Source organism: Cavia porcellus, unplaced genomic scaffold (genome assembly GCF_034190915.1).
Source record: "Cavia porcellus strain 051 isolate PalLab524CR breed Dunkin Hartley unplaced genomic scaffold, mCavPor4.1 scaffold_2, whole genome shotgun sequence".
NCBI lineage: Eukaryota > Metazoa > Chordata > Mammalia > Rodentia > Caviidae > Cavia > Cavia porcellus.
Window position 1 is genome coordinate 10,188,239 of NW_026947485.1, and position 27,985 is coordinate 10,216,223.

General features: G+C 44.5%; 1 protein-coding gene across 15 annotated transcripts in view; it reads right to left on the reverse strand.

Annotated features, from left to right (window-relative positions):
• The window catches only part of Srpk2 (SRSF protein kinase 2), a 225,596-nt gene that overhangs the window by 11,246 nt on the left and 186,365 nt on the right, over positions 1 to 27,985 (reverse strand). For 11 of the 15 annotated variants that reach the window (XM_063237900.1, XM_063237893.1, XM_063237881.1 and 8 more), the window contains 9 exons: positions 16,898 to 17,063; positions 14,879 to 14,904; positions 13,360 to 13,606; positions 12,133 to 12,615; positions 5,352 to 5,452; positions 4,854 to 4,961; positions 1,240 to 1,309; positions 521 to 613; positions 59 to 151 (listed from right to left, as the gene is read on the reverse strand). In XM_063237900.1, coding sequence (XP_063093970.1) covers positions 59 to 151; positions 521 to 613; positions 1,240 to 1,309; positions 4,854 to 4,961; positions 5,352 to 5,452; positions 12,133 to 12,615; positions 13,360 to 13,606; positions 14,879 to 14,904; positions 16,898 to 17,063 — 1,387 coding nt within the window. The remainder of the gene's footprint in view (positions 1 to 58; positions 152 to 520; positions 614 to 1,239; positions 1,310 to 4,853; positions 4,962 to 5,351; positions 5,453 to 12,132; positions 12,616 to 13,359; positions 13,607 to 14,878; positions 14,905 to 16,897; positions 17,064 to 27,985) is intronic. The other 4 variants (XM_063237883.1, XM_063237910.1, XM_063237930.1 and 1 more) reach the window with 2 other exon arrangements.

Sequence of the window (27,985 nt, forward strand, 5' to 3'; positions counted from 1 at the left end):
AATTTCTCCCTTTGGGAGAGGCTTATGCTGAAAAGTAGTGTTGCATAAATACCGTTACCTTTTCTGGTGAAAAACTCCTTGGAATATTTCCCCAACATAGCGTATTTTCGTGGGACTTTCCCCAGCAGTTCAATGATCAATGCTATGTGATCTGCATTGGGAAACATTGCCAGCAAAACAGAAACACACGACAGTTTAATCAGTACACTGCATGCAGACACTACCGTCGCCCGCGCAGACAGAAACAGCGCGACCAGAATGGTCAAGAGCAAAAACACACGCTCATCCCAGGTGGCTGGGTTGGGGACCGTCCCGGGCACCATGCAGTGGCCATTGCACAGGGTCACTGCAGTTCAGGCCAAACTTGGGCTTCTTGTCAACTTTTAAATCAGCACAGGAGTTCTTCTGAGTTGCTTTAAAATTTAGAAGAAATGTCTTTGAAACCATTAATGCTGCAACCAGCAGCTACTACTGTGTTTCTGTCTGCATCGTGGCGCTTTTCAAAAAGAAGAGGTACTACCTCTGCGATTGAAGAATTCCCGAGAATATTTTCCAGATAGAGCAAAGTGCCTTGGGATACTGCCTAGCAGCTCTATGATGTGGGCTATGTGGTCTATGGAGGAGAGAAAAAAAAGGATATGGGAATGGGAGGGGCAGAGGGAAGGATGGGATAAAAGAGGAGGGAGAAAAGTAAAATTAGTAAAAAATCAGATACTGATTCAAATCAACAATGTCTGCAGCAATTCATGCAGAGGCTTGTGGGGCTGGCAGGCATCAGGCACCATCTGGAGCACCAGCAGTGACTGACACCAGCTCCCCCAGTCACCCCAGCATTGCAAGCAAGTAAGCATGGAGATGGTCAGGATTACAGAAGGAATTCAAGCCTGAATTCCCTGGTTTTCAACTCAGCTCCCAGAGAGGACAGCAAACTGGGCAAGAGCTCAGTGGACAAAGGCCCACGGAGAGGCTTTGGGGCCTGCTGTGCCTGTCCTCTCCAGCCACTGGCTCTGCACTGACAAGGCTGGGAGGAGAGGGGCCAAGGGTTCTCCCGAGCTGCCTGTGCCGAGTAGGCGCTGCTCATTTGCTGGCACTGAGGGGCTTCAAACTCAAGGGAAAAGCGTGTGAATTTGGAAATTGAAAACCAATGCATGGCTCTGGTTCAGCAGTCAACGTCATACTCTCTGGAGGTCGGGGTGAGGAGCAATCCCAGACTGCGGTGCTCTGCAGGCAGCAACTTACCTTCATCCCTGGAATAGTCTTCCCCAGAATGTGGCTCAAATAAGTAATCTCCGGTTGCCAGCTCAAAAGCCTAGGACACAAAGACAACACAGGAGCTCTGTGGTCTGCCCGAGCCAGCGCTCGTTCCCCTGGGGACTGCATTTTCAGAGCCTCTCAGGCAAACCAAAGCACCTCCTGAAACAGCTCAGTCTCTTTATTCTTTCTCCCAAAAGATCCAAAGAAGCTCCAGGATATTTTTACATCTCTTCACATGGAAGACGAAGCAGCATGTTCTCTTTACACTGTGGGAAGCAGAACCACAGCTCTAAGTGCAGGCCAGGTGGCATGCAAGGTCAGGGTAGGAGCCCAACGGGCCCTCGGCACCAGGGCTGCCCCCTCCAAGGCACTGAGCGGCCTGCACAGTGGAGGCTGCTGCCTTTGCTCAGCAACAATACTCGTGCTTCAGGCATCAAGGGCACTTTCACTCTCATTTCATTCATTTCGGACTCAAGCAAAAGAAACCCAGAAGGACCCTCCTCATGGTCCCCAGTGCGCTTGAGGATGCCAAGGAGAGCTGCTCCCTGACTCTGCCCATGACCCCTCAGTCTGCCAGGTCTCAAGGCTATAAGTTTAACTTGGAATCAACACAGAGAGACAGAGGTGATACTGCTCTGCTGACTACTGTGGCTTTCTGGTTTGTTTTGGTTTGGTTTGTAGTACACTGAGCTATATTCCCAGCAATTTTTTTTTTAAATTTTATTTTCTCTAAATTTTAGACAGGATCTTGCTAAGTCACTAAGTCACCCCAGCCGGGGTTCAAACTTGCAATCCTCCTGCCTTGGTTTCAGATGTGTGGTACCATGGCCAGCTTCAAATCCAATGTTTTTTGGGTTTTTTTTTAATCTTTTTTTTTTTCGCCCTTTTCATTTTTATCGGTACCAGGGATCGAACTCACGACCGCCTGCTTTCAAGGCAGGTGCTTATGCCACTGAACTAAATCCCCAGCCCCCAAATCTTATGTTTTTAAAATCAAAAAACAACAGGACAAATCCCATGCATTTCCAACAGGCAGATGCTTAACCAAGTCTATTTACATGATGATTGCTTTAAAAAGCAAGAGAGGGGGGCTGGGGATTTAGCTCAGCGGCATAAGCGCCTGCCTTGCAAGCAGGCAGTCGTGAGTTCGATCCCTGGTACCGATAAAAAGGAAAAAGACAGAAAAAAAAAAAAGCAAGAGAGAAAGTGGTTACTCCTAGTTCTGCAGAACATGACTAGGTTTTCTTAATACGACATAGGCTAAAGGGCCCACACACATTAATACCCTGGGCCTCTGCACTTCACAAGTTCCTTCCAATACAATTATTATTACTGAAATGCTTGAGACTTCCTTCTGTGCTCAGCCCATCCCTTTACAAGAGCTTTACCCCAAAACAAGTGCTATCCTCAGGTTGGGGGGCAGGGGTTCCTGAAATGCTCTCAGTTCTAAGTAAATAATGTGCTGCGGTGAAGAGGTCTGGTGAAGCTCTTCTGGAGGCTGCAGCACTGCCTAGGATCCACTGAGGAGCCCATGCAAAGCTACCTACCAGGAGCTGGGAGCCATGCAGGCAGAGGAAATGTCTCAGCCCGCACGAATCCAGGTCCTACACCACTGAGCTACGTCTGCAACAATCCAGTGCCCGTGCAAGAGGAGAGCAGACTCTAACGACTGTCTGGTGTTCTCACTCAAGAGGCTCCCCTGACAGTAGCAGGGGCACGCATACCCGCTGTACAGTGAGGCCTCACTGACTTCGTGCTGTGCATGGGCTGCAGGATTCATCACCAAGAACAGTCTCCAGCTTTGTTAAGGCCTGACATTAAAAGATCCAGTTTTGCATCAAATGATGCAATATTTTTAAGCTCCGATCTGCCACGTTCTCTAGAAAAAAACAAGGAAGAGACCTGTTGGCTGCTGCCCTTAGGGGCAATGAAGGAGGGTCTGCCCTTCTTAAAACCACATAAGCAGAAACCACCTCACAAGCAGCCCCTGCAGCACCGAGGGTGCCCCCTGCATGCCTGGGAGGGGCCAGGGAAGGAGCTGGGTCAGGGTTAGGTCAGGGTTACTGTGACGGGCTCCCGTGTAAGCACAGCCACAGCAAGAGCAATGGCAGACAAGGGGCTGCAGTGTGGCATGGACCCTAACTGCGCGAGGCAGATGGCCAGCCTGGTCTCAGGCTGTCCTGTCTATGCCCACACCTGTGACCTTGTCCTATTTTTCTGGTTATATCATGAAACATAATATCCAAAATTAGAAGTACAAGACTTTGGAATTCAAAGAGTTTGAAGAGTCTAATTCAGGGCAGCCCTGATGTGTGGCCTTCCATGAGACTGGGCACAGGGCTGCTTGGCCTCCTGAAATGGGGCTCAGGCCCCCACAGCCTGGCTGTTCCAGATCTCTGCACAACAGTACCATGCTCAAAGCCCCCACCACACCTGCCACTTCCATCAACCAGAACTCTCCATGCCTTTTGAGGCAGGGCTTTGCCTTGTGACATTCACCAAAAAGCTAACATTTTTAGTAATCTAAAAACTATTATCTACATTATCCTTCAGAGCCATAAGGGGCTCGAAAGCATATCAGAGCTACCTGGCCCTCTTTACTGCCATAGATCATGCTACCCCAGAGACACAAAACATCAGCTTTTTTCTTCTATTGTCTGTTACTATCTGCTTAAAACAATACTTTTATTCCAAATTAAAGAACACAAAAATTATAGCGTACTCAAAAGAACTGTCAAGCTCCAAACCACACAACCTCCCATCATCCTGGGCGGCTTCTTTTTGGGGAGAAGTCCCAGAAAGCCCCACACAGGAGCCCTTTCCTTCAGGTGCCGGAGGCCAGGAAATAGCACAGGCAGGAGGCTCCACGAATCTGTCACTTACTCTAGTCACTCTCAATTTCAGGCCACAGCTACACGCCCCACCTTGGCTCACTCAAGAGCGACAGCAAAGCCTACCGAGGGGAAGGTGGCCAGTCAGCCTTAGGGTGCCGGGAGGGGATAAAGGGACAGCAATGTTTATCACGCCACAGATGGGCAGCAGGGGATGAAGGCTGGAACACAGCTCAGGACGCAGCAGGGAGGAACTGCCCCAGGAAGGCGCCTTGTGCTCTCTGGAAGCCATCTGAGGCTGAGGTGCCTATGGCTGTCTCAGAGGTGACCGCAAGTCTCTCGCAGTCCAGATCCACTCTGGACTTTACTGTATGAAGAGAGACCACTCCCTGGCCTATGGGGAATCCCTCCCACACCAGCAAAGAGATAAGGAGGCCACACGTCTGGCCGACCTGGCAGGTGCCAGCCTCCTGAGAGAGCGGTCGTCTCACAGTCCGCCTCTCGTTCCAGAAAAATGGGATGTCCCCCAGGAGCCACCACCTTCGATGGCTGCACGGGGCCTTCAGTAGTGCCCAGCACTCACAAGACAGACTCAGACCCCATGAAGGCAACCCAGTGAGGCGCATGCTCCTCATTCCTCCATGCCCAGCCTTGGTGCTGAGCTTCACGTTCAGAAGCTGAGCCCAGGCAGCGCCTCAGCCCTCCACCCCTAGAAACACGGAAGCAAAGGGCCAGGCGACACGAAGCTCACAGCCCCGCTGCCCTTACCATGCATGCCGTGCTCCAGATGTCTGCAGGTGTGCTGTAGCCCGCTCCTATCAACACCTCTATGGATCTGTACTGACGCGTCTGGATGTCCTCGGTGAAGTGTTTGTGCTGCAAGGGAACAGGCACATCACCAAGGAGGAACACAGACATCAGGAAAGGAAGAGTGCTGTCATCTGCCAGAATCACAGAATCATGGCCAACAGGTCTTTGGGTTGTTGTTTTTGAGACAGGGTTTTGCGCTCACTTGGTAGCTGAGGCTGGCCTCAAACTCACGGCAATTCTCTTGCCTCAGCCTCCTGAGTGCTGGGGTTACAGGTATGCGACTCCATGCCTAGCTTTTTTTTTTTTTTTTGAGACAGGGTCTTGCTATGCAGTTTAGGCAGGCCTTAAACCCACTATGGTGCCCAGGCTGGTTTCAAACTTATGAGAATTCTTTTGCCCCAGCCTCCACTAGGCCCAGACCATAAACAACATGTTTTAGAAAAAAAAACTACTTACCACCCAGCAAGCATTTCCCAGGTCAGCAATTTTTACTCTAATTTTATCTGCATTCCGAGGATCCAGGGGGTTCACCAACAAATCGGCCGCCCGGGTTTTTGCTGGATGGGCAAACAGCATGACAGTTAGTGATGGACACGAGTGGTCCCTGTGAACACACAATGTGTGCCAGGTATAAAACCTCCCTCTGTAAAAAGATCTGGAATCATAAGGACTCAGAATCCTGCTCAGCTGAACTAGACAAGAGTTCAGTATTTTCTGCCTCCATCTCTGAAACTCTTTCCACACGAGTGCGCACCTAGACTGCCCAGGAAACGCTGCCCGTCCTCCTGCTCCTCTCTTCCTCTGCCTCAGGTTTGCCCCAAGGGGTCCACTGTGCATGGCACAGGCTGTTCCTCATCTGACCAGCCCTGGCTCCCTAACGGGCCGCAGCTGTGAGACACTCAGAGGTCCACAGAGCACTGCTGTCAGTGCAGCTCACCGACACGGCCGACTGCCAGAGTCCTGGGCCCCACCACTCCTGAAGCTTGTGACCGTAGCTGATTACCACAGATTCAAGGGGGGTACCAATCTATGTGGCTTAGTTCTAGACATGAAAGACTCCAGAGGTCTCCCACATTGCCTGGGGCATAAAGGCAATCTCAGAGGTCAAACATGAATTTGTTACTTCCTCTAGTCACTCTCAATTTCAGAGTGACCCAAGAGAATCTCCACCACAGGCAAAGGCCAGGCTTCCAGGGCTTCCTGGGCTGAGGACCTTCCAGATAACTAAGTCTAAGTCATGCCTTGATTGGCCAGCCAAGAAGTGTGAGGTCCAGAGGGAAGACCTGAGGCCAAGTCAGCATCTCCACCACCAAACCACAAACTGCCACATGAGCTTAGATTTCCAGTGAGACTCAAATGTAACTGTCACTTTTATTACACAAGCCAGTGAGAAATGGTACTTAAAGATTAAGCAGAACTGTCTGGTCAGGGCAGAACACTAGACACCTGCTTTGGGAGAGTCCCTCTGCTTATACAAAGCTGGGCACTCCTAAAATGAACTAAGTGTCTTTTGGCCACATAATTCAAGAAAGAGGGCAAAACTGTGTTAGACACCCCATGGCCCCAGAACTTTGGAACACTCTGCTTCGCTCCATGACTGGCACTCAGCTGGCGGCTCTCAGAGAGCACTCAAGTGAAAGGAGTCCATCCGCAACCTGCCACCCACTCCTAGCTGTTGATTTTAAAACCATATTCTAGGGGCTGGGGATTTAGCTCAGCGGCATAAGCGCCTGCCTTGCAAGCAGGCAGTCATGAGTTCGATCCCTGGTACCGATAAAAAGGAAAAAGACAAAAAAAAAAAAAACCCATATTCTAAGAACTGTGTGATTCAATGATGAAGAAACACCATCAGAGACACCATCACCACACATTTAAATACAGTTTCTTTGCATTTACTATCCCTCGTGTTCAGCAAGCAAAGTCTCTTTTGTGACACGCTGTTATCCTCCTGGTTTAGGTTTGTAAATAGTTATTCTACTCACCATGTGCCCTAAATAATACCAGGTAATTTACCTTAAAAATTTAGTTGCATAAGAACACAACTGGAGGGAAAGGGATTTTGTTTGTATTTCTGATTTCTCAGTGTGACAGGTTCTGTGCTCAGGTACCTGCCTGCAATACTCTGTAAGGCCCACGGAAACACAGATACTTGTGCTTGCTACAGAACCACTGATGTGGCTGGGTTTCCTCCATTAAGCCGAGCCTAGAGATTGGCCACCACACTCCCTTCCCACTGATGACATAAAAACAAACAGAAATGGGCAGTGTTTCCCTTTCCAAATGAAAAGCCTGCAAATCTGCTCTGCTCCCATGAAGTAAGCAAGACGGTTTCAGCAAGGTCTTGACTCTGAAGTGGATTTTTGATAAAGACATCTTGAGGTGACACTCCCACATCAGTCTCCTCAGAGAGAGGGGAGACAGTTGCCTGCGTGCGCACAAGACCTGTTGTGAACACACAAGTCCTTCCGGGAAGCATGAATATGTGCCAACTGCAGAAGGGTCAGCACCAACCCAAGGAAAGAACACCTAGGAGATTCCAAGCCATCACCTGACCCTTCTGGGGGCCAGGTGCTCTGTGACACTGTGAACCAGCAGGATGCAGGTGACATCAAGCTAGAATCTCATGTATTATCCGAAACTATGGGCAAAAAAGTAAGTAAATGAGCAATTCACAGACTGTTAGCCTTCCCGTCGAGCTGTCCCCGCAAAGCCTTGCTGGGCATGGGCAGGGCTATTTCAGAGGTAGCTGTCTCTAGGGAGCTGTGGTGGTGTGCTTACTAAGCAGTCTCCTGGTTGACTTGGCATGCTTCTTGGTGTGATTACCCCCTGCTCTAAGGGTGGGAGGCCCAGATAGAATAAAAAGGAGCAGAAAGCAGCAGCCGCCGCCCTGCCACTTGTTGCTTCTCCCTGTGGCTGGCTGCTCGCTGCTTCGTTGCTTTGCAGCCTTTGCTCACCAAGAAACTGTTTCTCATCTGCGACGCCCCTCTGCCACGCTGCCCTGCCTCGGAGCCAGCCAGTTATGGATTGAAACCCCTACAAACTGTGAGCCAAATAAACCTTTCCTACTTTAACTTTGGTATCGGGTATTTTGTATTGGCAATGAGAAAAAAATAACTAAGACACACTGTTGGGAAACCATATGTTCTATGAAGAAAAAGCAAAGAAGGGAAGTAGATAATGAAGAGGTTGGTCAGCAGAGGTCTTTCAGAGGATCTTACATTCAAGGAGAGGCCTGAACAGCCTGAGGGGGAGAAGATGTATGTATGAACTGGGAATCAAACTCAGTGCCTTGCACTTGCCAAGCAGGTACCTTGCACTGAGCTATAGCCCCAGGCCCACAATTTTAAAAAGCTTTGGGAAGAAGCCAATGAGAGTGACATGAGTAGAGAGACATCCGTAACACCAAAATGTGACCAGGAAACCAGGGAACAAATGGTAGCCTGCAATGAGGGACACCCAGGCCATAGAAATCTGTTCTAGATCATTTGGGGATGAGGAGAAGATAAAGAGTACCTGTCTTTTTTTTAACCTTCTTTTTTGAGACAGGGTCTGACTACATTGTTTAGGCTGGCCTTGAACTCACTATGTAGCTCAGGCTGGCCTCAAACTCACAGTGATCCTCCTACCTCAGCCTCCAGAGTGATGGGATTGTAGGTGTATCCTGCCACCGGGAGCACATGTTTTAAAGAGACAGCAAGACAGAATGACAGCTGAGGAGTGGGACGAGATGGAAGAAATGCCGGACAGGGCTGACAGGCTTGGATGACACTGTGAGGGTGAGGGGAAGGAGGGTGCTGTACAGAGGCTTCAGGTGATGCTAACAAGACCACAGTGCCCCAGGGTCTGTACCTTCAGCAGTCACAAGCCAAGGCGGGTGCTATGGTTCTAGCCACTAGTAACCTAAGAGCACCCTGCCTGTTGTTCTCAGCCTTAAATAGCTGTCAAATTACTCTGTGAAAGTCTGCATCCTCCAGTCTGGCATGGAAGTTCTTCCAAACATCTCAGTCTAGCTCCCACCTTCCTTTACTATTCTGGATACGTCCCCTTTCTTCTGTAGATAAGGGCCCACCCAAACGCTCAGGGAAGCTAGCTTCATGTCCACAAAGGACCAGGTAGCCAGCTCCCAGCAATCGTTCACCAGAGCAGGCTCCCCAAGGTCAGTAGATTCCAAGCTGGAACCTGAAAGGAGAGGCCCAATGCCTGGGTGAGAGGCTGGGCCCATCAGGGACAAGGTGCATGTCATACTGGCAGATCAAAGCTGGGACTGTGCCCTGCCCTGTGGAAAGGGAGAGCAGCAGAGGAGCTGAACACAGCCAGAAGTCACTCTCTAGTTCATTAGCATCTTCCCACAGGCTGGAGCCACTCCACAGGACTGTCCCATGCCGCTGGATGGACAAGAATGGACAATCACGCAGGTACTCCTGGAGGTTCAAGATGGCAGGATCCAATACATTCCAATCAGAGCCACCCAGCAGCAGCCCCAGCTGTAAGCAATGAATAGTTACAGATAATACTATAAAGTAATTTATATCCTTGCACACAATAGTGATAAATATGATAGAGAAAATGTCTCAATTCGCCTTTCAGGGGATGCTGAAATATTCAGGAGTGAGGGGTCCTCATATTTACAGCACACAGTTTCAGCATAAAGTAAACTGACCTAAGCCTGTAGATTATAACCTCAGCACTCTGGAGGCTAAGGCAGAAGGATCTCAGTTTCAAGCCCACTATAGGAGCTCAGTGACTTAGATCCCATCTTAAAATATAAAACTAGGGAATGGGCAGAGCACAGGCCCTGAGTGCAGTCTGCAGTGCTGCCTTTACCCCAATTTAAAAAAAAAAAAATGTGGCAAATAGTTAGTATGGAATCTGTGGCAAACAGCTGCTCACTGTACTCCTCTTTCAAGATAATCTGCCAGAAACTAAGCTGAGAGTGCTAAGCTCCAAGCTCCTTCCTGCACTGCCGCGGATGCGCACTTCCCATCCTTCCAGCCTGCTCCGGACCGAGGCAGCTGGGGAATGAAATGACCTGCCTGTGCTCTCAGGAGAACACTTGGCCAGCTTGGAAGAGCAGCTGGAAAGGCAGGAGGGGACAGCAGCTGGAGACTGTGCAGAGCCAAGAGGAGCCTCTGCACCGTCCACGCCCCAAGACCCTGGCAGGGCAGCCCAGAGTTAGCAGGCACTGGTATGATGTAACGAGTCCCTGGTGCGAAGGGAAGAGGAGCCCTGCGGAGGACCACAGCCTATAGCACACTGAGCCAGGCAGGTGGGTGGGATGATCCTGGTTTCCAGTGTGACACCGCAAGTCCCCTTGTGACTCAAGCTGCTGGCAAAGTGACCTTCCAGCACAAGAGAGCTGCTAAGATGATCTGGGCTCTCTAGAGGAGTTGGAGAGCCCTGGCCAAGGCCTGCTCCTGAGAGCATTTCAGGGGTGGGACTTCCAGCCCATTGCTGGGGACTCAGGAGTAAACCAGACTGAGTAAACCAGAGGGACGGGTCATCAGGGCCGCAGAATCACGGGCAGGTGCGGGTAGAGACTGCTGTGTCGGGAGAACAGGCTGAGACCAGAGATCAGGGGACACTGACGCGGAAGATGCCTGGAAATGACCAGAAAACCACTGAGAGCAGTGGAGGGCAAAGTCAGGTCAGGAGGCAGAAGTGGGGCCCAGTGGCCACAGCCCTGCACCCATCTGAGAAGGTGCCTACTGCAGCCGTGGTGCTCAAGTGTCCCTCAGACAAGCAACGTGATGAGTGCATCTGCTTCAGAAAGAGTTCACACCCTCCTCACTCAGAATGCTTCCCTCATCACCCGTTCACCATGACTGCTTTTTCTGTCTGGTTTTTCTGAGACATGTATGTAGTTTAGGTTGGCTGTGAGCTACCTATGCAGCCCAGACTGGCCTTGCTTGCAGCAATCCCCCTGCCTCAGCCTCCCTAGTGTTAAGAATATAGTTATATGCCACCATGCTTGGCTCATTTACCACAATCTTCAGTTTCTCTTCACTTTTCTTTTTCTGTGAGAATTTTTTCTTTCTAGGCATAAACCTATATCACTCTACCTTTCCAGTGTGAATAACACAAAGCTGGACCAGGTACCAGGACCCTGTGCTAAGGATCCCATGAGTTACTAGCAAATGACTTTACTGAACCTGCCACCTGGCCTGGGCCGCCGATCCAGACCACACAGCAGAGCAGCCGGAAACGTGCCCCTTGCTCAATCACAGGACTTTCACTGAGAAACTTCACATGCATTATTAGTAGTAATACATTATATATTTATCTACAATATCTGATACAACATAGAGGTAACCGTTTTTGTCCTTAGAGGAAGAAACTAAGGCTTAGAAAGGTAACAAAACCAAAGTCCCATATGGCCATTAAGTTTTGAGCTGGGATTTAATTTCATGTATCATATATTTGAAGCCACTACCCCAAGCTGCCATTGCAAAATAACGACTAAAAAGCTACCTTGTAAACTATTAGCTGTACATGTCTACAAATCAGATGAAAAGTGAGCCAGCACTGCACCGGCGCTGTGGAGAAGGTGCCCACCAGGCAGAAGGAGGTGCACCAGGGGTGGGCCGCACCATCTTCGGGCACAGCAGGCCTAGGGCTGCCCATCAGTCCACGGGGTAGGAGGCACTCGTCAGCACAGGGTACAGAGGTGGTTTCTGGGCTTTTCCCTGTCGTCCCATTTGCTTAAGATAAGATGGCCTCAGGTAGACAAGAACACAAGAGCCAATCTGCAACCTCGCACCATGTTTAAATCCATGCCACTTTTAAAATTATAATCCTGGGCCAGTTATCAGAAGCAGGGTTCTAGAATCAGGGGCAACTGTCAAAATAAGTGACAACAGTTCTTTCTTAATACAGCCAAAGAATGGGCAGATATTCTACCAAGTCAAAACAAATACCTTCTCCTGAAAAGAAAACAAACAAAAGGGAAACTAAATGCAGCACTATCAGATGGAAGAGGTGAGAGTGGCAAAGCTGCTAGAGTGCAGGGTTCTGCCAATCGGCTGACATCACTGACTAACAACAAGAGAAGCTCACAAATTGGGTTTCATTTACACAGAGGGAGAGAAAGCCTAGTGGCACAAAGTATTTTTAAAGCACATCACTTGCCCCTCAGTACAAAAGCAAGAGAATGCAAATGGTTAGCACACAGGCTTCTTCACCACCTCCGCCAAATCCTTCCGCAGGCGGTGGAGCAGACAGGGTGGGAGAGGACACTTACTTCTTGGCAGATCCCCAGTACTGGAGGCTGAAACCGTCCTGCTCCTGTCATGGGATGGGCTGCTTTCCTCCTGCTCGGTGAGCGGTGATCCCTCGGAAAGCACAGAGCCGCAGGCCACAGATTCCAAAGGCCCAGAAAACAGTGAGGTGGAAAACTCTGGGAACCGGGACTCTGGAATCTTATGTTGTCCATTTGGCAATTCACCATTGAGTTGTTCGTAGGAGCTGCTGTACGTGTAATCACTTTCTGCGTTTGGCTCATCGGGGTTGTACTCCTCGGGATTTGGGCAGTCATCTTCCTCATCCTCTTCGTCCTCCAGCTGCTGTTCTAGTAAGAACGGGCCGTTCTCAATGTGGCCGTTTGTTTTGGGTGACTCGATCCACGTAGGGTCTGTGCTCCCAAGTTCCTGCTCGACATCATCTTCATCTTTCTCAGCATTTTCTTTCTCGGCGTCTTCTTTCTCTTCCTGGTCTTCAGCTTCACCTTAAAAGTTGACAGGACAGCAATTAGAACTGTCACTCTCTTTCAGCAGAGGCACTCGGCACTGCCCTCCCTCAGCATGACACACTTTCTAATGTGCTTCATTTATGTACCACAGAGTCAATACCTCCCCGTTCTCAGGGTAAAACCATCAGGTTTTCTAAATCCTAACTTCCACTTACTTAAGAAGTGGTCTAATCTTGTTGGGAAAAGTTTTCGGGAAGCCAGGTCTAGTGATGCAGCCCCGAACTCTCAAGGCTGAAGGAGGAGGAGCTCTGCATGTACAAGCCCAGCTTAGGCTGCACAGGTTAGTTCAAGGCCAGTCTGCACTGCATGGCAAAACTCTATCTCAACAATAAATAAAATAAGCTTTTGAACCAACTTCCCAAATTAATGTAGTGATTATGTATCACAAATATATACTAATAAAAAAGGAAACAAAAAACACTCTTGGGAAAGTATTTTTATAAATAAAGTTGGACTTCTACCCTTTGCCTCACAATCTTCAGAAAAAGGTCTGCACCGCATTACTGTTAGGCCAAAGTTAATTCTTAAACGAAAGAAGGCTATGGTCAGCGCGATGGAAACACAGCACTTCTCAGGCAGTCACTTTTTGAGAACTACAACATGCACGCCAGACACAAGTTAACATCGGGAAGCCTAGCGTGCAGCACAAGGAAGTAGAGCACCCGGCCCCTCTGCAGCAGCAGCACGAGCCCTGCGGCCTCCTCCCCAGGCCCCACTGACCGCTGTCCTTGGCAGCCTCTCCCTCGGTGGGCCCCTCTAAGCCTGCTGCTTTCAGTTCCGCCTCCGGGTGGAAGTCGTGCTCTTGCGCATTGGAAGGTACAGCCGAGCTGATGTTCTCCTCTATTATTTTCCTTTCAGCTTCTCGCTCCAATTCTTCTATCTCCTGCAGGCGTTTTTCCAATAATTCAGCCTGCCTCTTCTGTTTCTTTTTCAGCTTTTTCTTCTTGTTTTTAGATATTTTTCCTATCTACAATATGTGAAGAAAAGACTATGGGTCAGTTTGCACTTTTTAAACTACCACATCACAGTACAAGTGCTGAAAGCATGGCAAATACCAACAAATGCTAACTTATCAAGTCATATTGAATAAAATTCACAAGCCCAGACAGAAGATCCATCTTTGTGGTTAGGGTTCTGGAAAAACAGAAAGCAGTGCTGGCTTGTATCAGGTGCTGGGTCTATTATCAGGTCTGGCACTTGCGGGACATAGCTGAGATCAGTCAGGTTTCACCACTGAAATTCTAGGAAAAATGAATGTCCTGAAATACTCAGCTTTTTTTTTCTTTTTTTTTTTTTTTTGGTCTTTTTCATTTTTACCGGTACCAGGGATCGAACTCGCGACTGCCTGCTTGCAAGGCAGGCGCTTATGCCGCTGAGCTAAATCCCTAGCCCCCGAAATACTCAGCTTTAAGCAAGAAGGTCCTTTTATAAATTTTATGAGTTGCTTTCTATACACAAAGTAGCACATTCCAGCCTCCTAACTGCTTAAAAGGGGAAAGCTTGCCCAAGGTGGTCGGCAGCACTGAGTTTGCCTCTCCTGTACTGAGCTGTTAGCAACAGCGGGCCACATGACTTCTCAGAAATGAGCACACTAAGCAAAAGGGTAAAAAAGAAATAACCCACAGTATTTGTCTGCCTCTGACAGGAGCCATCTATCTGAGTCACACAGTTCCAGGATAAGTGCCTCCCAAACCCCAAGGATCAGGAACCCACCCTGTGGGCCAGGGAGGACCCGGGGCAGCTTCGGAACCTTGGGCTGGGCAGGCCAAGCATTCCTTGGCCCTCACACCCGCAATTAAATCACAGACTGAGGCCTAACTTGTTGGACACTGGGTTCGGACAGAACCATGGAATAGGTAACACTCTCATATTTAAACAACTAGCTGAGAAAAATGTTAGCATAACCGTGTCAGAAAAACAGGTAACTGGGATGCCTGCCCATCACAAGTAATGCAAGGTGACTCTGGAACAGTCACCTTGCCACTTCATCGCAGCACCTCACGATCCTCCCAGCCCAGCCACCCTCGTCCCTAGAAAGCATGTTAAGACCGATCTTGCAATATGTTTGATTATTCAAGTTCTGTAGAGATCCTTTCAATTTAAATTAAGGATATAAAGTCTTTATAAACACACCTACTTTTAATTTAATATTGATTAACATATCTGTTATAATTTGAAAAGCTCAATAATAAATAGTTCCATTTGATAGTCTGAATAAATATTCTGCAAAAGTACTTACAGGTTTTTGCTGTGGAGCCGTACTCACTAAAACAAAATAAAACAAAATGGATGTTTAGAGAGAAACATACATATCTTCAGATAATGCAAATAGCAAAATGAAATAATTACTTTTTGTTCTCTGATGGGCTGAAAATTAAACTCAAGGATGTTCTACCACTGAGCTATACCCTCAGCCCTTGTTACTTCTTTAAACAGGGCCTTGGCCCAAGAATCTAGCTCAGCAGTGCGGCATCTGCCTGCAAGCATGAAGCCCTGAATTCAATTCCTGGATCCAATAAATCAGTCAATCAGGGACCTGCTAAATCACCAGAGTTGGCCTTGAACTTGTGATCCTCCTGCCTCAGCCTTCTAAGTAACTGGGATTATCGGCATGTATCACCACATCCAGCAATAACTGCCTTTTAATAATTACTGCCTCATAAAAACATACACCAACCAACCCCAGAGTTTATCATAGGGATTTTCTAGAGGAACTTTATTAAAAGAAAAAAAAAAAAAAAAAAGACTGACTTAAGAGGACACAGCAGAAGCTGTTTATACTGAGTCATTTTGAAACCAATCAGTCTCAAAGCACTGACTGATATATATATATATATATATATTTTGTCTTTTTCTCTTTTATCAGTACCAGGGATCAAACTCACAACTGCCTGCTCTGACAATTTTTAAAAACAGAACCAGGTGTAGTGGTCCATGCCCATAATCCCAACACTCAGGAGGCCGAAACAAGAGGATCACCATAAGTTTAAGGACACCTAGGACTACACAGTGAGTTCAACAGCCAGTCTAGAATACACAGTGAAACCTAGTCTCAAACACTAAAACAAAAAACAAAATATATCAAGGAGAACAGTTCATATTGTCTATAAACAAACCAAATTTGTTTATAGAGAATAAAATGAACAAAGAGGAGACGATGCACATCTGTGTTTGAAATCCATTGGGCAAGTCTTACACAACTACCATAAATTGATAGTACAGCAGTTGCCCCAATGGTTCTTAGAATCACATGCGACTCCTACCATCATCAAAAGCTTGACTGACTGATTCCGTGCTCTAAATCACACTGACTGCAGCACAAGAGACACGGTGAGAGCACATCCCTCCAGAGTCCCAGTGCTTTCCTCTGTAAATCGGCCTGACAACATTCGAGGCGGGGTGCGGGCAAGTGCAAAACGAGCAAGCGCAAAAGCAGAGTCAGGTCTTATTGGCACCATTTAGAAGTAAAACTCCAGCTGCCAATGCTCAGCTCTCACTTGACCTCTTTCCGCACACACTTCAGCCTTTCACAACTCAATCACAGCGCACTGTTTTGGCTCATGCTGACACAGCTATGACAGCTGAAGAGAACGCAGCATTCCAACAAGACTGAAGCTGCAGCAACTCTGGTGACTGCGGGCCAGCTTTAAGAATCTGGTTTCTATATTCTCCAAGGGGAGGAGGCAGCACAAGGAAACGTTCAAGTACAGATGAAGCAGCAGCCAAGAATTCAGGTGGTCTTTGGTGGGGAGGAAAGGTGCTTAGGGGTGGGGGGAGTGAAGACTGAACTGAACTACATCTCTAGCCCTTTTTATTTTATTTTATTTTATTTTATTTATTTATTTATTTATTTTTGTCTTTTTCCTTTTTATCGGTACCAGGGATTGAACTCACGACTGCCTGCTTACAAGGCAGGTGCTTATGCCGCTGAGCTAAATCCCCAGCCCCTGCCCTTTTTATTTTTTAAGACAGGGTCTAGCTAATAATTCTCTAATTTGCCCATACTGGTCTCAATTTTGTGATCCTCCTGCCTCATCCTGGCAGTGCTGGGATTTCAGGCACGCGTCACTATGTCCAGTTTATTTTAATGGAGGACAAAGGTAAGCAATTCAAGTAGTAAAACAAATAATGAAATGTGTAATTGTCGTTCCTTGAAACCAAGTTGTTACACATCACATCTGACTCAGTTACCTTCAATGTCAATTTTGGCAGGCCACAGTGCCCCCAAGCAGACACACACAGAGCCGCAGCCCCTCACCTGCAGACCCCGAGGGAGGAGGAGCGCCTGCTCTCTGCCACTCCGTGGCCTCGGCTGCCATCCTCCTCACATACGCGTCATCCACACACATCAGGATGTTCTCTGGCTTGATATCTGTATGAATAATCTTGCACTTACTGTGTAGATAATCTAAACCCTGGAGGACCTGTTCATAGTAGAATCAAGAGAGGAAAAAAGCTATTAATATCTGGATAATTATTAAACTTTTGTTTACTCATGAAATAAGTAAGATTATCACATGGTGTACCCGCACTAGGGATGCAGCTTTTCTTTTCAAAGCAGCCACTGTGTATTACTCCAGAGAGGATTTATGGTAATGGAAGCAAATGTATCTCTATGATTACTTCTTTACTAACAACTTTATTGAAAGATAATTCACATATCATATAATTCAACCTTTAAGTATATCGTTCAATGCTTTTTACATGTGCAACACTCACTAGTACCTAATTTAGAACATTTTCATTGCTCTAAATGATACCAAAATACCATACATACTAGCAATTACTCCTTATCTCCCTCCTCCTTTAAGCCCTATCAAATCACTAATTTGAACATTTTTATTTAGATGGAACCATAAAGAGTGGGCTTTCATAACCTGGATAATGTCCAAGACTCATTTTGGTGTAGGATCTATCTATAGTTCATTTCCTTTCCTGTTACTACCAATGATATCCCATTGTATGGACATGCGACTTTTGGGGGTTTTTTGTTTTGTTTTTTTGAGAGAGGATGTCCCTATGTAGTTCAGACAGGCCTCAAACTCACTATGAAGCCTAAGCTAGTCTCAAACTCAGGGCAATCCTCCTGCCTCAGCCTCTTAAGTACTGGGATTATAGGTATGCATCATCAGGTGGACATGTGACGTTTTACGTTTTGTTTATTCATTCATCTGATGGACACCTGTACTGTTTCCACTTTCGACTGAGTAACAATATTAACTGCTATGCATATGCATGTATAAGTTTTGTGTGAACATATCTTTTTACCTATAAAACGAATTTGGTTTGAAAAGTATGTGATTTCTGAACTCTTTTATTAACTGGCTGGTCAGGGCTTTGAGACTATTTATGTCTATATTTGCCTGTACATGAACTGTAACACTGTTTCCCATAGTAGCAGCACCGTTTTATATTTCTACCAATAGATGGATCCACAGGTATTAATTATATGGATGCTGTATGCATCTATGTATGTATGTATATTTTTATTTCAGTCACTCTCATGAGTTTACACATCATCTCATTTCAGAGTGGCTATTGTTTCTGTGAGATAGCAACTCACTAGGTTGGATGGTCTTGGACTCTTGTGCTTAATGATCTCGTGTCTGGCTCCTGAGTAGCTGCCATGCCAACACACGACCACATCCAGCTTATGCTTCAGTTTTGATCTGGATTTCTCCAGTAGCTAATGATTTGCATATATTTTCAATATTACAGAAAAAGAATTAATATAATCATATGGCATATATGATTATATGATAATATAATCATATGGCATAAAATATCCCTAAGGAAGGGGTCCCGAGGAAAAGGGATGAAAGGATTGAAAATAAGCAAGAAATGTTAGATGCATGTACCAGTTTCCCAAAACAAACATCAATATTGTGAAACACAAACAGGTACTAACAAGAAAGTCAGCATCTAAATAACACTCTAGCATTAATACAACTAAGCCAAAATATTCACATATTTACACATTACAAAAACTAAAACCTCATAGAGTGCCAACTGACCTAAACATAAGGCCAATAATTTTCTCAAGTAATCTTCACCAAACAGTCTTTTCAATTCTTTCCATAATCAAAATTTAGTTTTAAAATAAGTGCTTCTATACACTAAAAATTCTAAAATCTTAATAACTGCATTACCATTCAAACATAAGTCACTAGTTATCTTGTCCACATCGAGTGAGTGTGAAAGAGTTAAGCAGAAGATAGACAACATCATCTAGCACTAGAAAATTCCCAGCAAAAGCCCAGTGCTTCCACCTGCCTGGAGTATTTGCCAATTTACCTTCAAGATCAACACATTCCAAAGGGTGAAGGAATGGAGATTTTAGAAGGAAAATAAATAAGAATATCTGCTTCTTGCGTGGTGTTAAAATTCCTACAGCCACTTGAAAGAAGTTTTCCTTAGGAAGTACTTTTACAGGAGCTCATCGAATCTGAGGTGTTCACATGCAGCAGGAAACATGTCCTGCTCTTCAGGGTGTCCTCAGCTTATGTCAGCGTGTGGGGCCTGGGTACTGGGGACTGGCCAAAAGAAAACCCAAGATGAATCGTATGTACAACGAATCTGTTTTAAGAAGGCACAAAAGATACTGACAATTTGCTAGTGAAGTATAAGCAAAATGAAAGGGAAAAACAATATAAACTCTAAGTCTGATTTTTTAACCTATTGTTTAAAATAATACTTCAACTATATTTTAAAATTATGTTTAAAATATCAAAGGACCAATAGCAAGAAAATATCGTTATGTATTTCCATACTCATGGCAGGAGCACAGTCCAACAGGCTCGTATGCTGCTCACAGACATTTCTTATCTTCCCAGTACAGCTAAGTAATGACACAGAGCATGTCTATCTAAACATAAGACTGTGAAAAGTACAAGCAACTAATGAGCAGGCACACTGATGATATCCAATCTACAAAGGCAAAAGAGACAACATTTTGAAAAAATTTCAAACCATTTGGAAGTGTTTCAACCGAAATTATCTGTCAGTAACTGCTGCTGACCCAAAGTAAAAATATCAGTGTCTTCTTTTGGAAACTAGGATATCTTCTCAGAGGCTTTTCATGCACACAAATTGCCCTCATCTTCCCACCTTTGCTGCTTTCACAGTTTAAAGAATTTCACTGTGTGGGAAGCTACACAGGTAAGTGCTAATGTGACTCAATATGCAAATGTTTAACAGGGCTCCCAATGACAATGATGTGCTCAAAACAACACCTTCTCAGGAGGAACTTAAGGGTCCAGATTTGTAAAGTACTGACTATTAGATTCAGATGGGCTACCTCTTCTTAAAAAGCAGCAGCTGTGGGGCTGGAGATTTAGCTCAGCGGTATAAGCATCTCCTTGCAAGCAGGTGGTCGTGAGTTCGATCCCCGGTACCAATAAAAAAGAAAAAGACAAAAAAAAAAAAAAAAAAAAAAAGCAGTGGCTGTGTCTGACAATGAATACGAGACAAAGACCTTATACTACTGGAGCAGATAACAAGTACAAATCATTAAAGAGATGCAGTATAGGTTATATTTAAAACATAAACTCAGGATTCAGAAACCCTTAAACTGTTACTCAAACATTCATTCATAACCCGGGAAAGGTGCTTCACTCTAACCTTTGATTTCTTTTCTATAAAAGGGGGAGACAAATATAGTAAGACTTAGAAATACCCTGAAAGACAAAACAAAAACAAGCAGGAGTCAGCATACAGGAAGCACAAAACAGAAAGCCAAACTAAACTAAGTCAGAAGACTTGTACTAATACAAAATAACCATAATTTCTTAATTTATTAAATTTCTCTGGATTTTTGTTGCCTCAACCTCTAATATAAAAGAGCTTACTTGGTAACTTTTATGGGGTATCTCAGCAACAAAACTTTGACTTCACAATTTCTTCTAATTTGGAACTGTTTTTTAAAAATCTTTCCCTGGGGGCTGGGGATTTAGCTCAGCGGCATAAGCACCTGCCTTGCAAGCAGGCGGTCATGAGTTCGATCCCTGATACCGATAAAAAAAGGAAAAAGACAAAAAAAAAAAAAAAAAAAAAGTCTTTCCCTGTAGCTAAGAGGAACCTGTAAATCTGAAGTTTTAAAGTACCCCAGACTGACACTGATGGGCACCCTTATAACCGCTTGTGCTTCATGATCAAGGATACATCACCCCTCTGAAAAATCTGACAAACAGCTAACAAAAAATTTTATTGGCTTTCCCATTTATTGTCTTATTGTCAAATCACACTTCCTTCCTTGCCAAAAAGCCATGCATGGTATCTGCAGCAGGAGGCAGCAGAGATCTGCCAGCTACTAGGAAACCTGGGACCAATCCAATCAGACAGCTCAGGGACAAGGCTACCAATCACCCACTGTGAGAAGCCAGACCACAAACTTCAGGACTAGACAATAGCCCTCTCCATGTGAAGTCGGACTCAAGAGTTTATCAGCAGGAAGATCTGAGGCAGAGTCCATGGCGCAAAGTCAGAAGGCACCCACTTAGTTTCTAGTCCAGGAACTAACTATGGCCTAGAGAAAGTCACTTCCTGTCTCTGAACCACAAATTCACTTGTAAAATAAGAGTCTGCTCAAGATGGTCTACCAGATCTTCTCTGTATTACCTGCCATTTGTCTTAACAACATAACCTGTTCCTCTCCACCTCAACTTGCTGGAACTGGATCTTGTAATCGTGCAGATAAAGGAAGGAGAATAATACGGAGACCTCTGCAGATAGAAGTCTCCCTGCCTTTCTTGCTGTCTAGAAAACCGAACTACTTCCCAAGTTGGTTTTTTTTTTTTTTTTTTTTTTTTTTTGTCTTTTTCCTTTTTATTGGTACCAGGGATCAAACTCACGACTGCCTGCTTGCAAGGCAGGCGCTTATGCCGCTGAGCTAAATCCCCAGAAGCATACTTCCCAAGTTTTAAACTGTAAAGAAGAATGGAATAAAAGCAACTTTCCCAGCTGTGTTCCAACTCTGCTGACAATGTAGGGACTTTTGTCCTCCCACATCTGAAAAATAGGACACTGGGTGATGAGACTTTGCCTGCCTCTTGTGCTGCCAGTGACAAGCTAATGAAGTGCCAAGGGAGTTCAACAGCCAGCCAGACGGGCTGGGAGAGGAGAGGAGGCTGGCCCCATGGAGGAGGACTTAATTTAGATATTAATTACTTGTGGGTGTGCAGGAAAACACCAGAGGGCTCTCCACAAGCCCAGAAAACTTCCTCCTAGAAAAGTTCAAGATCCCAGTGGATTTCTCTGCCATGGCGGAACAGACATGAGGTAAATTCTACAAACCAGCTGTGAAAACCATGATTTATTTGGAACTGCACGAAACATGGGAAATACCTGCCATAAAAAAGAGGGCAAGAAAGAGAGACAGACGCAGACTAAATATTCGGTGAGGGTGTCCTTAGCCTCACTGTTCTGAAATCTCCTCCACATCACCACAGGGAATGAGGAAACCCAGAGCAGCGGGCTGGGCCAGGCTGACCTCTCCTGAAAGACAGTCACTCCTGGATCTGTGAGCTAAGGGCTCCCAATCTGAGGACAATTTAAAGTTAATACAAAATCACAGCACTGACCAAACCAAGCAAAATCCAAATGACTGCCAATTTGATACTAACACTGGTCTAAAACTATACAATATTGGTCCAAGTAAAATGAAAGTGGAGACCACAGAAATTGTTAAAACGTTAAATAAATACTAAGAGACAAAATCAGATGGTGATAAGAGATGAGACCCCACCAAGAGCAGGGAGGTGAAAATACTGTCTTTAAACATCCTGTTCACTTGTGTGCTGTAGCACACACTATAAATTACATAGTTTATAAAATATAATGGCTACACTATAAACATTCTGATTACTAGCTTTTTATTAAGGCATAAGAAAAATCACTTGTCAAAGACATGAACATACATTTTTCACAAAGATGCTATAATTTACATAATACCAAATCTTTCTCTGTAAGAAATTGTACGCTACCCCACAGTTAAGAGCGCAGATGCTGGAGACGCACCATCTGGACTCAATTCCCAGGCCTACCCGTGGGGCCTCAGAGAAGACTGGGGTCCGACAGCATCTCCTGCAGAGCAGACGGCAGCCCCGACCTCGCTGAGTGGCGTGAGGACTAGCTGGCACAACACAATTAAGCATAAAGCGACGAGCACCTGAAGAGCAAAATGACTGCTAGATTGTGATAACAGAAAGACTAATAATTTTTAAGTCCAGGTTTACAAGCTGTGATTGCTAGATTTTCCATCATTAAAGCAAAGTCACCAAAATCAGAGTCATGCCCTTAGCAAGTTGTATTTATCTAATGGCAAGCAGCCACCCTCTTACAAGGTCTCCGTAAAGGGTAATGAATTAAACTGCACAGTTTGAAAAAGTAAAATGCCAACTTCAACTTCAATTACATAAGAAAGTCAAAGCCACTGTTAAAAAGAGTACTGAAGGATATTTTAAAAGCCTTCACCTAAGGCACATCTTTGAATGTACCACAAATAATGCCATCAGAAGCACACTCTTTTTTTTTTCAGCTTTAGAAAGAAGAAAAAAAGATGGACATAAAATGGAACTCAATAAAGTGATTTATACAAAAAAAGAAAAATAAACAGTCACAAGACTGTACTTGAGGTCAAAGAAACTGCCTGGTGGTGGGCTCCACACGCTGTGCCCACAGCTGCCACCAAAAAGACCTTTTTTGCCCCAGCATCAGGTCACTGTGGCTAAATAAGGACAGCTAAGAACTGATCCAAGGCTTCACAGTAGTATATAGGAAACACCAGAAAAGCAGTTGATGCAGTTTTGTCATTAACTACAGAAAACAAACAAGTGGTAACATTTACCTCTGAGTCCTTGACATCAGAGAAAGGTGGTCATCTTAAAAATGGAACACACATTTCTTCAGGGACTTCAGTGGAGTGAAGAAGATGCGATGGCTAGTCTATGTACTCATGCTTTACACTGACATATACAGAGATATATATTTGAGACCCTCATTTATTAATATTCACAAAAAGGCTACAAATTGCCCATTTTTTACAAATAAAGGAAACAGGCACAGTAATTTAACCAGGGTCACAAAAAAGAAGTGCTAAAGCTTGCACCTGAAATCACACTTATTGCCAAAATGTGTATAATCAGCTCTGCACTTTTTCCTATTCAAATGGTTTGGAAAGAGAAGGAATTTTTGCCCCCAAAGGACATTTGACGAAGTTCAGACATCTCAGAAGCATGAGGTAACAGAGCCCAGAGACACTGGGGAATACCTTATCCTGAACAAGACAAGCATTCTCAACAAAGCCTTATCCAGTTGAAATGTCAGTGTGCCAAGACTGATGAGACCATCGAGCCTACACATATAAAATATCTTATGGGCCAGGGATTTAGCTCAGTGGCACAAGCGCCTGCCAGGCAAGGCAAGGTCTTGAGTTCAATACCTGGTACCAAAACAGAAACAAAACAAAACAAAAAAACCACAAAACAAAATGCTTCTTCAGTTAAAGGACCAAATGCAGTCTCAGGCATTCCACAGAAGAATGCAGTACACTCCCAACTAAGGTCCTGTCGCAGAGGATTTGACTGAACCTTGAAAATGTGGGTCAGAAGAAGTGACAATCACTGGAGACTGTTACACGGCCTATAATCCCAGGGCTGTGGGAGAAGCGCCCTACACTGCAGCCCCGCCTGCACAACCCAGTGACTCGGTGAAGACCATTCTGTTAAGTTTGGTTCTATTATGTCCAGTTTGTTTACTTGTAGCAGATTTGGCATGGACAGCTATTCCAAAGATAGCAGGATATACTGTGGTAACCATTTTTGATTTCCTATTAGCTTGATATGAAGCCCTGCATTGCTTTATTATGCTTTGACTGATTTCATTCTATTGTTTTATTTGATAGTATCAAGTCTGATGGTAGGCAAGTACTTTGAAGACAATACGATGCATTACAATACCCCCTATGATTTTACTATTATCTTCTTTTGAAATCCTATAATGTCTCCAATGTTTTGTTTTTATTGGTTTTGTTCTGTACTGTTTTGTTCAATTTTATTATGCCTAATGATATGGGCAATTCTTTTGAAGATAACAAGAGGCATTCTGGCAATCACTGTTGATCACCTTGTATTTTGTTTTTAAGTCATGTACTATGTCCATCTTTTGTTTTGACTATTTTGTCTCATTTGGTTTTATTCTCTTCAAAAAATAAATAAATAAATAAAAATAAAAAAAGAAATTCAGCTCAGTGCAAAGGTCCTGGTCACCAGAACCACAAAAAAGCAGGCTCAAGGCAAAAGAAATAATCAAAAGTGTGAAAATAAAAAATGGCAAGGTGCATTCAGGAGTCAAAATGATTATCAAGTACTTTCTCTGAACTAAAAATGAAAACGTAACAAGTTATGAACAAAAAATCTGCAGGTACTTGTAACTGCTTGGGATATCTTCAAATATTTATAAACTCAGAAGGAAAACTGGATACCTGAAGGATACAAACTGCTGTTTATGAGGGGAAATCTGAGCTGACACCAGATAGCAGAAGACCTCGAACAGGTTGTCTGGAAGAAGTGATTTAACTTTGATTAGATACAGGTTCAGAACCACTCCAAACATATTCTATACTGTCTGGGAAAAAAAGTAGTAAATGTATTACACTCAAGATGGACTATTTGTTTCAACTTCTGCTGTTACTTTTAAGGCTTTTTCCTCATGAGTGGCAAATTACCTAACGTACTATTCAGTTTCTTCTTCTATAAAATTAGAAAACTAATAACACCTATTCTGTAGGGATGTTGTGAGGATTCAGTGAATTAAACCACGTTAAACTGTATTCCCACTGCTGGGACCAAATACCTGACACACTCACAACTTACAGAGGCGCTTATTATGGCTCAGTTTCAGAACGTTCAGTCCATGCCCCGCATCAGTAGTGGCGTCGTGGAGGGACACCGTGTATCAATGCTACATAGCTCATGGTAGCCAGGAGCAGAGTAGGAGACAATGCCAGCAATGGATCTACACTCTAAAGGCACACCCTCAGCAATCCATGTCCAAGCAAGGCCTGCCTTCTAATAGCACGCTGCACTAGGAGCATCAGTGGATGAGTCTACCAATGAGCACACATCCCAAGATCCACACAACTCCTCCAGAACCTCCAATCCAGCCAGACCCACAGTTAAGATTACCTGGCAAACAAATATTCAGATCCATACCTTGTGCAAAGTAAGCAGTATTCCTAATATTTACAGTGTGTCTCTTCATATGTTCACAATAACCTAGTAAGGAAGGTCTCAACATTATTCCCACTTTACTGACAATAATTTTGGCTTAAAGAGGTTAATCAAGAAGGACAAAGTAAACATGACTCCAAACCCAAACTCTTTATCACTCCCTATATACTGCTTTATGAAGGCCAAGAACATTACACTTTAGCAAACAGGCACTGGAACGCCAGTAAAGGTTTCTACAGAGGGAATTTCAATTACTAAAGCAATGCTTATTTAAGGAAACTGGCAATGGAAAGAACAGGCTGGAATAGGATGGGGGGCACACGGGGAGTAGAGAGAGGCTTAGGAAAGGTACTTGGAGGAGGTGGTCAGGCCTGTGTTCGATGCTGGGTGCCTGATGAATGGCTAGTGACACCAAGGGCAACCAAGTCGTGCGTCAGGTATACCTGGCTTTGAAGAGGAAGATGGTCAACGGAGAGATCTGCCTATCCTGGTCTGTTCTGAGAAATTATATAATTATTTAGGCCTATTAATAAATAAAAGACTCTGCCAGTACTACTCAAGAGTCAGAAACACTCATCCCACAGGCTCAATCAAAGGGGATACAGCTGACACTGATTCTTGACTGAAATGTGTAACAAGCTTGGAAAAAATTCCACATTTCACTTTTTCTTAAGTATAGATGGGCACAGCCCCTCAAATAAAGCAAATTTCATTAACATGGCATAGAAGAACAAAGTACAGACCACATGACAAAAATCAAAATCTCCCTGTGAAATTCTTTCTGAGCCAATGAAATATTTCAGTCTGCACAAAGAACAGGATGTGTGAGTTCAGTGAGGATAATACAGTTATACTCAGAAGTTTCATTAAATTCTCAGAATTCTTCCAATTTACCATCTCCTTCACTTGCTAAGTAAGAATGACCATTTTGTTTTCCCACTCTCAAATGTAAAATAAGTAACTGTTCACCTGTACATTCACCTTTTTACACTGCCATACTGAAGATGGAGATGTGGCCAACTGCCTGCGGCCAGCAGAGAGCTCTGAACCCAGGCTCAGATGGTTCTGGTGGCGAGTGGTGCCTGTGTGAAACACAGCAGTGTTTCTACACTGCTTTGTCCCACTATGTCATCCTTCAGTGTCACATGACTTAGGGACACTTTGGAAGATTCTATTCGAGTTTTAACAAGATGATTTTCCAAAGAGTTTTACGACCACTGAAAGCTACAAATATCTAAGTGTCACCTGGGGAACAGAATAATGTATTAATGTATTAGTTTAACCTCATCACATACTCTCTTCTACATTAAAACTGTTGTTTCATTGGAGATATTAGCATATGTTAAAATAACGAATAAAAATGCTATTACCTGGAATCTAAAAGGAACAGATATATTATTAAAGTAAACTACAAGTGTTTAATAAGCATGCATATCCTCCAAGCATGTCATGAAACACTGTCTCAGTCCAAACAAGATAAGCCAAGGCAGCCAGCCTTCCCCTACCCACTAGGCTCTGCCCTCAAGTAAGGTCAGAAAACCAGCCACTAAACTGCAGCACAGGAGGAGGAGGTAACTGAGAAACACAGGCAAGCTAAAAACAGTTACCTACTCACAATTGCAGAAGTATGATCTAGGATACTTTCACTATGCAAATTTAAGCTTTGAAATTTTTGTAAGATAAGTTAGGAAGGCTCATTTTTAGGCATCTATCTCTTTATGACAAATCTTTATAGGTGAACCACTGTGATTCTTCTATTTAATACATAAAACTGAATCCTGCAAAAATTGCTAATTAGATCTTCCATCTATGCCTATTTTCATTCAACCAATACTTACTGAAGCATCTTCGCTAAGCCAGTCCTAAGTGAGGATTTTCTTTCAGTGAGGCAACTGAACAAAGTACACATCTAATACAATATTCTGTATATAACCTTTCAGTCCAACTGACAGAAGCCAATGCAGAGATCCTTTCTCTCTCCAGCCACTCCTCTCATGATTTCACGGTTGTTCCCTAATTCCACTGAGGTGTAATTAACAACAAATACTGAATACATTTACTGTGTAATGTGTGATATATTTATACATTGTATAATGATTGCTGGAAATGAACTAATTGAT